This window comes from Anopheles merus, chromosome 2R, assembly GCF_017562075.2.
Source record: "Anopheles merus strain MAF chromosome 2R, AmerM5.1, whole genome shotgun sequence".
NCBI lineage: Eukaryota > Metazoa > Arthropoda > Insecta > Diptera > Culicidae > Anopheles > Anopheles merus.
This window is the reverse complement of record NC_054082.1, coordinates 7,111,864-7,123,079: the sequence shown is the minus strand read 5'-3', so window position 1 is coordinate 7,123,079 and position 11,216 is coordinate 7,111,864. Positions and strand designations below refer to the sequence as shown.

The 11,216-nt window shown below is 49.9% G+C and overlaps 2 protein-coding genes across 2 annotated transcripts; both read left to right on the top strand.

Annotated features, from left to right (window-relative positions):
* The first annotated feature begins 46 nt into the window (after positions 1 to 46).
* On the top strand, positions 47 to 3,756 carry LOC121590204 (serine/threonine-protein kinase greatwall). Its single transcript, XM_041909666.1, has 5 exons — positions 47 to 419; positions 498 to 1,505; positions 1,573 to 1,733; positions 1,792 to 1,875; positions 1,946 to 3,756. Exons 1-5 carry the CDS (start codon positions 228 to 230, stop codon positions 2,946 to 2,948), a joined length of 2,448 nt encoding a protein of 815 aa, XP_041765600.1. The 5' UTR covers positions 47 to 227; the 3' UTR covers positions 2,949 to 3,756.
* Positions 3,757 to 5,766: 2,010 nt separating this feature from the next.
* LOC121590161 (sodium-coupled monocarboxylate transporter 1-like) lies at positions 5,767 to 10,093 on the top strand. Its single transcript, XM_041909590.1, has 4 exons — positions 5,767 to 6,458; positions 7,949 to 8,358; positions 8,437 to 8,747; positions 8,810 to 10,093. Exons 1-4 carry the CDS (start codon positions 6,456 to 6,458, stop codon positions 9,916 to 9,918), a joined length of 1,833 nt encoding a protein of 610 aa, XP_041765524.1. The 5' UTR covers positions 5,767 to 6,455; the 3' UTR covers positions 9,919 to 10,093.
* The last annotated feature ends 1,123 nt before the right edge of the window (positions 10,094 to 11,216 follow it).

Genomic DNA, 11,216 nt, shown 5'->3' with positions numbered 1-11,216 from the left:
ATAAATCGGTATTTCTGGTCACTCTGGAACCAACCCAGCGCACGCTTGCGGTTTGACGTATGGCCATTTAAATCTACAACTTGTGAGAAAAAAGCAAAAAAAAAACGAACTTACGTTGTGGCACAGTGCAATTGAAAGAAAACACGAGTCTCGCATATTTTAATGCGTAATGCGAACGGTTTGTGCGTGTGTTAAGGAAAAACTAAACTAAAAACTCCTTGCCAGCGATGGCCCAATCGGTAACGGCAGGTGGCTGCAAGGAACAGTCCATGATGAGCGAACATCACACAACGCCCAAGAAGAAGGTAACGTTGGCGCTTGCAGAATGTGCCAGCGCCAACACAAGCTCGAACGAGGACGATTCTATCTTTCGCACGCTGGAAAACTTTACCGCCCAGAATGGCACAGCAAGCCCGAAGGTAATGTGAAGCACACGGACACGTTCATCCACGGCACGTCCTTTTAACGTTCCCCGCTTTCCCCTCTCCCGTTTGCAGCTGCCCACCATCAAGGACTTCAGCATCCTGAAACCGATCAGCCGTGGCGCATTCGGCAAAGTGTTTCTAGGTTATAAAAACAGCGACCAAAACAAACTGTACGCCATCAAGGTGATGCAAAAGACGGAGATGATCAACAAAAACATGGTCTCGCAGGTGATAACGGAGCGAAATGCGTTGGCCCTGTCGCGTAGCCCCTTCTGCGTGACGCTGTACTACTCGCTGCAAACGCTGTCCTCCGTGTACCTCGTGATGGAATACATGGTGGGGGGCGATCTGAAATCGCTGCTCGCTATGTACGGCTTCTTCGACGAGCATACGGCACGGTTCTATGCGGCCGAAATCTGTCTCGCCCTGCAGTACCTGCACGGGCACGGCATCGTTCATCGCGACATCAAGCCGGACAACATGCTGGTGGCCGCGTCGGGGCACGTCAAGCTTACCGATTTCGGCCTGAGCCGCATCGAGATGCGCCGTGATCTGGAAATATCGGACCTTATTAACTGTTCGCCGAATCTGAACGCACGAACGCCCGGCCAGCTGCTGTCGCTCACGTCCCATCTGTCGTTTGGCTCGCACGATAAGCGCATAGTGGCGGATGCGGCGGCTGCCGGCGGTGCCGCCGCGAATCGACCCATACGGGAGGAAACGTCGGACCACGAGTCGGACAGCTCGTTCGGCAATTCGCGGCGACAGAACGATAGCAAAATGTCGGGCGTAAGTCCGTTCTTTTCCGCCGAGCAGAACGTGAGCGTGGACGAGGAGATAAAGGTGCTGCGTTCGGAGCTGACGATAGTGGAGGAAAAGTTCGACTCGTCATCGTGCTACTACACGTGCAATTCGGATGAGGATGGCAAGACGAGCTCCGGCGGCAGCTGCGAGTCGGTGAAGCAGGTTCGCTTAAGGTTAGAACCGGCAGATGAACCGGCGGAGGAGAAGGAGAACATCGACAGCACAAACAGTGGCGAAGAGAAGGCGCGACTGAAGGATCCGTTCGAGTGTCTGATGGTAAGGCGGGGTTGGTTGCACATGGCACATATGAACTTAACGCTTCCACTCTTCAATTTCGTTACAGGTGTCGAAAAAGTTGCACCGAAATTACACAGGCGAAGATTCGGGCGTTTCGAGCAGAAAGAGCGATATTTCCAACATTCCCTGTGAACTGTCCGCGATCGAGAAGGTGGAGAACCACTCAAACAACAGCAATAAGGACTTTAGTTCTGATTTTTCAAGGAGGTATGTGTAATATGCATGGTAATTATATACTTTACTCACGATGTCCTTTGGCTTTCAGTTACAGCATGAGTAATATTACCGAAATATCGCACTCGCCCGTTCGGAATGGAATGCGTGGGTTTAAAAGGCCAGAATTTGTCAGGTACGTTGCGCAGCTTTCATCAGTTTCTGTCATGGGCTCATATGAAAAAAAAAAAAACATCCACTTACAGAGGAATCAAACGTGGGCGCCATTTGGGGAACCGGGTAGATTCGCTCGCTTCAGACGTCGACGGCACCAGTACGGGACTGACGCAGGAGATCGACGTGCTCGACATCTGCAGCGAGATGCATCGCAGCACGCCCAAAAAGCGCAAAAGCGCCGCCTCCCCGATCAAGGGCGTGCTGAAGGTACGGTCGCTGTCGGACGATGAGATGCAAACGGGCGGCGACGCGATCGCGAACGTGATGTTCTCCACGCCCGTCTCCTCGCAAAAGGTACGCCGCGAAGGGGGCCAGCTGGGCAAGCTGAAAAGCACACGCTTCCAGCTGCCCTCCTCGATCGAGCAATCGCGCAAAGCGAAAGCGTACGGCGAGCCACTTCCGCCGCACTTTATCAAAATGCCCGACGAGTCGGTAATGTCCCCGATCTGCACGACCAGTGCGACGGCGGGCTGTGACAGCACTGCGGGCGGCGATGCGATCGGCCCGGCGATCGAGAACACACCGAAGGCGGTGAAGACACCGTTCCGTACGCCGAAATCGGTGCGCCGGGCACCGCTCGGGTCGGACGAGCGGATACTCGGCACGCCGGACTATCTGGCGCCGGAGCTGCTGCTGCAGCAGGGCCACGGACCCGCCGTCGACTGGTGGGCGCTCGGCGTCTGCCTGTACGAGTTCCTTACCGGCGTGCCGCCGTTCAATGACGAGACACCGCAGAAGGTGTTCGAAAACATTCTCGGCCGGCTGATCGAGTGGCCGTCGGACGAGGAGTCACTGTCGCCGGAAGCGGTCGCGGCCGTCGAGCAGCTGCTCGAGATGGATCAAACGAAGCGACCGGCGGCGGAGCAGATGCAGCGGATGCCGTTTTTCGCCTGTATCGATTGGAAAAACATGAGCCAGCTGGAGCCACCGTTCATTCCCAATCCGGACGATCCGCAGGACACCGGGTACTTTGAGGCGCGCAACATCATGCAACACCTGAAGGTGTCCAACTTCAATATGGACGCTTTTTAGGGGTGAGGTAGGTGGTAGGTTCCCTCGCACGCGGCGCGCACAGCTGGATACTGGCCGTGGGAATGAAAGTGTTTTTAATTACGCACCACACACGCACATATACATTTCCTCTGGATGTGTGTGTGTGTAAAGTTGAAAACAATTGTAGGTTTCGCCGACAGCACGGCCTGGGACAGGCGGATAAGGGAGAATAGTGCTAAAATAGGATGTAAGGGAACTCGTTATGACCAAGTTTTTGTATGTGACCCTTTCGTTTGTGTTTGTGTTAAATTATTGTTTAAGCGATTACACAGTGTAGATATATGTGATACGTTCAACGAAGGACTGAAAAAAAACGCAGTAGTAAAAACATCACGATTATGTGTGGTGAATGGCTGCGGGAAAAAAAGGATGCAGCAAAAACGTTTGCCACCAGCTCGCCCCAGCCAGCAGGCGCGCAAAGGAGGCGAAGCAGAAATGGGTCAGAAATCTTGATAACGCACGAGCGAGTTGCAAAGATATGGTTCCTGTGATGTATGTGCCAACATTGCCAGCGTGCAAGAACCGGTCAGCTGGGGGAGGGCGCAATCTAAGATTCACAAAACATTAGATCGAGACCGCAAGATGAAACCGTCGCTGTGAGTCATCCCGACTGAAAGCAGTTGCTAGCGCACAGATGTGGGTTGCTCAATACATATAGGTTTAAAGAACTTCACTGTAACAGCGAGGCATGCAAGTCATAAGTTAGCGTTAATATTTGATATGTTTTAGCGGGTTAAAATAAATAGACAATTCGAAATGAAGTGAAGCCGCAGAATGGCTGGTTAAGATAGAATTAAGTCTTCCAATGATACATTACTACATTCGAACAAGCAAAGCCGTAAACGAATCTCTGTGTAAGCTCGCTGTAGGATGGGTTCGTGCAGATTCGTGCAATCGATTCGGAACGATGCTCAAATTATCGAAAGCACGTGTGCACGACGCTGTCCACACGGTCACACCGAGGCGGCGGGAGGCATTGCTTCAATTTATTCACAATCCCAACGGCCATCTGGCGCCCCTGTTATCGTATTGGTTCAGAGTCATGTGGGATGGTTTTTTGCACAAATCCCATCCACAGTAATGAGCATCCGCGAGGCTCGATTGCATAGGCGGCGGCAAACATTATACATATATACGAACTATTTGCTGTGAGGTTTATGAAATGCTAATATGTAGTTGGCAAAACGGCACACCATTGTCGAGCGTAGTGCGTTTTGCGGGGTGGTGGTGTGCGGCAGCGATGAGTAGCTTTGTCGCGTTCGTTGCTCGAGCTGCTGTACTACTACTGTACATGCAAAGCAATCGCTGCTAAACATCATAATTAAACGGAATAGGCTCTCTTTCTCTTTTGCCAATGTGAGACAATTCCATGCGCGGTGGTGGAGAGAGATGTTCCACTGCACGTGCACAATAGGGTACCGAGGCGTAATGGGTACGCCCCGGGAAAGGGGTGAGTATTTTTGAGGTGCATAATGCAGTTGTGCTATGAGCAATGGCAAGTGTACGTGAGAGCTGCAGTTTAGAAATGTTCCTTGCACAGTAGAGGAGAGTTCGGTTGGTGACAAAAACGTACATGGTGGTTGGTCGGCTGCGTGTGTGTGTGTGAGTGAGCGAGCCGGACTAGCTATTTTAGGCTATCAGTAAGACAGTGGGTGGAAGCGATCAGTGATCACCTGGTAGTCGATCTTCAAGCAAGCCGCGCACATGTACTGTCTGTGACGAACTTCCTCAACTCAACCGTCCTTATCGGATCAAGAGTACCTTAATTAGATAGAAAGACAAGTGAAGTGCAGCAATACCGATTAATCTGATAATCTAGATAGCTTCATTTTAAATTAACGGCTTTTGTAATTGATCCTTCTGTTCCCGGTGTACTGCGTACTCCTCGTGGTAGCGATAACGAATGGGCAAGATGTGTCACAGTAAAGTGCAACAGTGATCAAATACGTTATCGAGTTTTGATAAGATCCATCATCGCGGTGTATTGCCTTATCGAAGCAGCGATAAGGCGGTAGACTAGGTGACTAAATGAGTTGGATGGTCTTTTGCCGAGGGTCTTAGACATATCGATTTGTGTAGATAGATTCAAACAATTTACTGATTACTACCTACTAATCTTGTGTTTCCTATAATTTCTATTCGCCAATTCCATTTAAATTTCGTCTAATATATTTTAAAAATTATGCTATCCAAAAGCTTGAAAGCCGCGTGAAATGTGAACATTGTAAAGGAAGACAATCTTCGAGTCTTCGAACATTAACAATCAGTAAAAAAACACGGAAAAAGCGTTCCAAACCTTACGCGCTGTGAACATGTGGGGCCAAAACAGTTCCTTCATTCGCTTCTGCAACTTGTACTTTCGGGTGAGTTATCACAGCACTGAGGTAAAAAAAAGCAATATTTTCTCTTTGTCTGCTACCATATTTCACTGCACCAAATCCCCGCTTCAGTTCAGGCATACCTGTCTGTCTGGCACTGGCCCAGGCAATACAGTTCGCATCGATGTGTACTGATAGGATTTCATAAACACCAGTCAATCCTCGTCCCTCCCCCCCCTCCCCCCCTCCCCCCCTCCCCCCACACTTTGGCATCGCCACTCGATTGGCCGATAAGCAAGATTCTTGCAAATAGCCATCAGAACATCGGTCCATCAATGTTTACAGCACCTTCGACAAGTGCGACGGGCTAATGCGCGTCCTACCCGTGCCCGTGGCAAACGGGGACACCAACTTCCGTAGCAGAAGGCAATGAAGTACCCCGCTCACCATTCCGTCGCATGGTTTGTCGTGGTTGTATGGTGGACACCGCACTGCACCGCACCGCACACCGGCATGTGCCTCGCGCGCCGGTTGGTATAGCGGATATAAAAATCAGAAGAAATTAGTAGCATTGTTTCAGTGTTATCACAGCCGGTGCTCGCACCGCTGCTGCAAGTGTCGCGCCCGTGCCGTGCCGTGTGTTGTGATGTCAGTGTGCTTCGCTGGATAGTCGGACTTCGAGCCGCCATCCTAACGTCCGCGAAGCGCAGGAGGAGCATTTTTGGCATGCGTCGGCGGGATATATTGTGTGCAGCAGTGCCTTTAGCAAACCTGTTATGCTTATGCGTCTAGTTTTTGCGCTTCTTCACGGTCACGCGTCACACGCATAGTTGTTGCTGCGCCCCGTGTACAGTGTGGTTGGAGAAAGCTCCAGTGTGTGTGTGTGAACTCGAAGGTGTCGGAAGATGTTTTGCAAATAAATAGAGCTGCAACCCCTTGTGCTGCCACACCATGCCCACTGTACCCTTTTGGGCTGGCCCATACTAAGTAAACGAACAAACATTGTGCCCCAGAGTGCATTAGTGATTGTGCACGTGAGTTGCGACACGTTTCGGACTGCAGCGGCGGTGTGTGGAAGCGGTGTGCTGGAATTTAAGTGATCTTGAGCTGTACTTTAAACCCATCGGAGACGCGCGATCGTCCACGGCAGATCTGGTTTACACTTGCCATGGTATGAGCTAGAATATAGTTAATAGCGTAATAGTCCGATCAATCCTGTTCGTACTGGCCAGCGAGGAGGGGTGGGGGGTAAGCGATAAGCAGATGTACTAATGGCGAAATTCTGCTGATAAGAGAGCGATGGAGCGGGTGTTAAAGATCGTGTGAATAGCAGATGGCGCTGTGGTTGCACCATCCGTGTCGCGGTAAAAGCACGTGGAGTTAGCTAATGTGTTTCAGTTGATTTGAATCCGATTGGTCCAATGATTCTGAGTGGGTTTTTTGTGTTAAAACATGACCAATTGAACAAATTTGACTAGAAGACTTGTCTATGTCAACCGTCAAAGTGGATGAATTTTCCCACCATGTATCACACTTACAGTGTGTTTGTTGTTTAAGCTTTCACTTCGCAGTTAGTATTTCTGCTCTAAAAACATTTACCCAGTGACTTGAGGTGGGCCCCCTGTCGATACAGAGACAGCCGTAAGGTCAATGTCAGAAACAACGGGTTTCAAGTTGTTGGGTTCCCGCCGGTCAATATTGGAATTCCCCCCAGCAACGTCTGGTGCGGTCGGCGTCAAGTACAGAACATCCGATATCGAACATTAGTAAAAGTGATAAAAAAAACACTTTCCATCTGAGTGTTGTCAAACACACTTAAGCTGGGGGAAAAAGCATCTTTTATACGGAGTTTTTCCTCTTGCTCTTGTACCTGTTGAATATGATAAATACTTGTTCATCTTCCAACTTGGGTATTAGTCATATGAGGCACCAATTAGTTCGTCCACTGTCCAGAACGTTTACCCTGGACATGCGGTTCGATGAAACTTAAACTCAATTTACGCTGATGGAGAACTTAAGCGCTATGCAGAAGGTATAATGGGGCTAGTAGTGCGATAATTAGCCCAGCCAGCGATCACGCGACACAGCCAGACTCCTCTCTCTCTCTAGTTAGCGAACAGATTACTAACTCCAAAACCTTTCCCCGTTCGCGTGCTCCGTACCGTGAAATTCCACACATTCCTTCCAGCAACTTCTGGGACGTGGACACAGTTCAATCATACGAAATGACAAGGTCAGGAGAGATGGCGGAGACGACCGCTCTGGCACTCCGAAACCGAAGCGCGATGACGATCGCTTCCACTTACTTCCTGTACGGGGGATGAGAAACATGGTGTTACATGCGGTGTAGATGCCGGGTAGAATTATGATAGATCTCTACGAGCCGGTACGGTTGCGGTCTCCGCGACGTAGCCGGTAGTTTCCTTATACTACAGCGAACGTAAATGGGTGTGATTAGAGAGGCTACTTTTCCCCCCTGCAACCCTCTTATCTTACCTTTTTCGCTGCGATGATGGCTAACGATGACGGTGTGAATGATGATGGGTAAACGAGGTCTAATTTTTAGGTCCAGCGTAACGGGGTTGTACGGCAGCGACGTTGAATGATTCGTGACAGTTTTTGACCAGTACACGTGTAATGTGTTCCACTGTCTCATTACAGGACCAGCTGCAGCCAGATGAGCAGCTTCAGCAGCAACAGCAGCAGTCCACTAGCGACACCAGCACGAACGATATTTGGAACTATGTGGTGTTCGTTGCCTTCGTTGTTGTTTCGGCGCTGATACCGATCCGGAAGCGGTTGTGCCGCCGCAGCAGCAACAGCAAGAGCAAGCAGGACTATGTGTTCGGGGCTGGGCATATCTCCACCCTGGCGATGATGCTATCGATCGCCCGGGGCACTCTCGGCGTCATCTCGGTGTTGGGCTATCCGAGCGAGTTCTTCTACCGTGGGTCGGCCATGTGGGAGTCGCTGTACGGTGTCATCACGGCCTATCCGATCGTTTGCTTCGTGTTCATCCCCGTGTACTTCGACTTGGGCATCACGTCGGTGTACCAATATCTGGAGCTTCGGTAGGTGCATAGGAAGGGTGTCTCTTGTGTGAGACGATCATGCGACAAATCCATAATGCATATTTCCTTTCCTTGCAGCTTCAACAGTCGTCTGGTGCGGTGTCTGGCGTCTGGGACCTACATCATACGCACCCTGTTGAGCTTAGGAGTTACGATCTACACACCGACGGTGGCGCTGAACACGATCATCGGTGTGCCGTACTGGGTGTCGCTGCTTTCAATTACGGTCATCACTATTTTCTTCAACGCACTGGGTGGCTTGAAGGCGGCCGTAGCGGCCGACGTGATACAGAGCCTCAGCATGACGGCGATGCTCGTAGGGATCATCATTTACTGCAGCATCACCGTCGGCGGGGTGGATAAGATATTGACCATCAGTTCGGACAATGGTAAGAAGTTGTGTTGGCTTAAGGATAGTGACAATGACGCTCTCACGCTTCCCTTATTGCAGATCGCTTTGCCTTCTTTAACTTTGCCACCGATTTGCATCTGCGCGTGACGACCACGTCCGCCTGGCTGGGCGAGCTGTTCAATTCGCTCAGCCTGCTCGGCTGCCAGCAGAACTTTGTGCAGCGGTACCTCAGTATGCCCACGTTCGGGCAGATCCGGCGCACGCTGATGCTTAACATTCCCGTCGTGATACTGCTCTTCTCGCTGCCCTGGTTCGTCGGGATGGCCATCTACGCCATCTACTGGCACTGCGATCCGCTGAAGGCGAGCGTGATCGCCAAGATGGACGAGATACTGCCCTACTTTATGGTGGACCGGTTCGACAGTGTGCCCGGCGTGTGGGGCATCTTCGTGGGGACGCTGTTCAACGGAGCGCTTACGCTGAACATCTCCAACATTAACTCGCTGGCCACGGTGACGTGGGAAGACTTCCTGTCGCTCGTACCGGCGCTGCGCAAAAAGAGCGATACGCATCAGCTGAACGTGATCAAGCTCGTCGGTACGGTCTATGCGGTGGTGATCATGGGCGTCGGTTTTATCGTTGGGCTGCTGTCGGGCGTGATCGAATCGTCGATGCTGATCATCTCGGCCACCTCCGGACCACTGCTGGGGGTGTTTGTGCTGGCCATGTTCATTCCGTTCGCCAACTGGAAGGGAGCGGCGTTGGGCATGCTCGCGTCTCACCTGTCGATCCTGTGGATTGTGGTGGGCCGGTTGATCGAGAGCAACGTCAGTGAACCACTGCTGGACACTTCGATCGAGGGATGCTACGCGGATCTGATGGAGGCGCAGAAGAATGCCACACTGCTGGTGGCGGTAGCGCTGGAGGAGGGTGTAAATGCGGTGGAAACGAGCACGCTGCTGAATCGCATCTACTCGATCACGTACCTGTACTACGGCGTGTTCGGGACGGTGCTTACCGTGCTGGCGGGGGTTGTGGTCAGCTTGGCGACGTGGAGCAGTCACGATGTGTACAACATGAAGATGCTCCATCCGGCCGTCCGGTGGTTGTACTCGCGCTGCCCGTTCAGCGGCAAACACTTTGGTTCGTTCGAGGTAGCGGGGAAGGGCTATGGGGCGGGGATGAAGGAAGCGGTACCAAGGTGTTGAGCGCGGGATGTCCTATCCACCCCGGTATGTGATGCAATAGTTCCTATGCCTAGCTTAGCAGACTTCGTGCGACGTCCTGTGAAAGTGAGTGTAAATGTTGTGAAGAAGAGGGTGCGTAGCTTTAGCGAGTACGTAAGATTATTATGAATAAAGCGTTAGTTTATGAATTATTTAAGAACAAATGTGCAGTAATATTATTTCAATATATCTACGAATTGGCAAGGTTAATCTTTGCTACGGGCGAACGGCCTACTTCCCATTAGAGGAGCCAAGGTGTCTTCGATTCGCATTGAAATCAGAAATCAATTATTCTTAAACGTTTAATGTTTGAGAGCGGCATGGAATAAAGAGGCAAATGAAGACCATAAGCTCAAAATCTCTTTAAAAACACATAGTCAACAACAGCACTAGAAAGTACTTCAATTTCAAACAACATCTTAAGTTACGTTTTACGTAACGAAACCCGCGAAAAGCGAGACACGCCTTAAGTCGGCATGCGTACAAGTGTGAAGCGCAGAACAGCAGCGAAGGTACAGCCGCACGGTGGTAGATCAACGTGGTCTTTGCTACTTTATCTTTTGATTCGTGTCGGGCAAGTGTGTCGAACCCCATAGTATACACCGTTCATGGTTGTATGACTTGGGGATACTAAAATATTATTTTAAATTTATTTTAACACAGTATATGTTTGTTTTACATAGCATATATTCGTTAGTATCTTCAAATGAAATAATTTTTTTTCAGGGCGTATGACAGCAACATTGTTATACGCGGAAGAAGATGTTATACCATAGGTGGATGTTATACGCGGATATAAGGAACATCTTTCGAACGTTGCTTTTGGGAACATTTTGAGAACATTTGTTTCGCTATTTTGAATTAAATTCTAAGTGTTATTCTCGGGAGATTCTCCAATATTCATCAATCTTTTTTTTTTTTGCGAGACGAGATTTTTTTCCTTTTTGAGATTCTTCCAAGCGAATTTACTCAGAGTTTGGACAAAACTGGGTTATACATTCGAGCGTATTTTATTCTTCTTATGGAAGATTGATTGATGTAGAGTGATTTGTCTAATAGTTTATACTGAGCTTCTGCTGTGATGACTGCACGGTGCTCTATTTCATATATGTGACAGTTGCAAAAAGGGTCGGACGAGATCGATTCCCATACGAACCAATTTAGCAAGAACTGACTATTCAATTTTGTGGTGGAGATAAGTCTGGGAAGCTATATCGGGTACGATCGTATATATCGTTACCTCAAATGAAGAAAAATTTGATCGTGTTTCTTCGTGTGTA

Coding starts and splice junctions, on each gene's coding strand:
- LOC121590204 (XM_041909666.1), top strand. CDS start 228: ATGGCCCAATCGGTAACGGCAGGTGGCTGCAAGGAACAGTCCATGATG. Junction 1,734..1,791: donor AGTTCTGATTTTTCAAGGAG/GTATGTGTAATA, acceptor TTTGGCTTTCAG/TTACAGCATGAGTAATATTA. Junction 1,876..1,945: donor AAAAGGCCAGAATTTGTCAG/GTACGTTGCGCA, acceptor ATCCACTTACAG/AGGAATCAAACGTGGGCGCC.
- LOC121590161 (XM_041909590.1), top strand. Junction 8,359..8,436: donor TACCAATATCTGGAGCTTCG/GTAGGTGCATAG, acceptor CTTTCCTTGCAG/CTTCAACAGTCGTCTGGTGC. Junction 8,748..8,809: donor GACCATCAGTTCGGACAATG/GTAAGAAGTTGT, acceptor CCCTTATTGCAG/ATCGCTTTGCCTTCTTTAAC.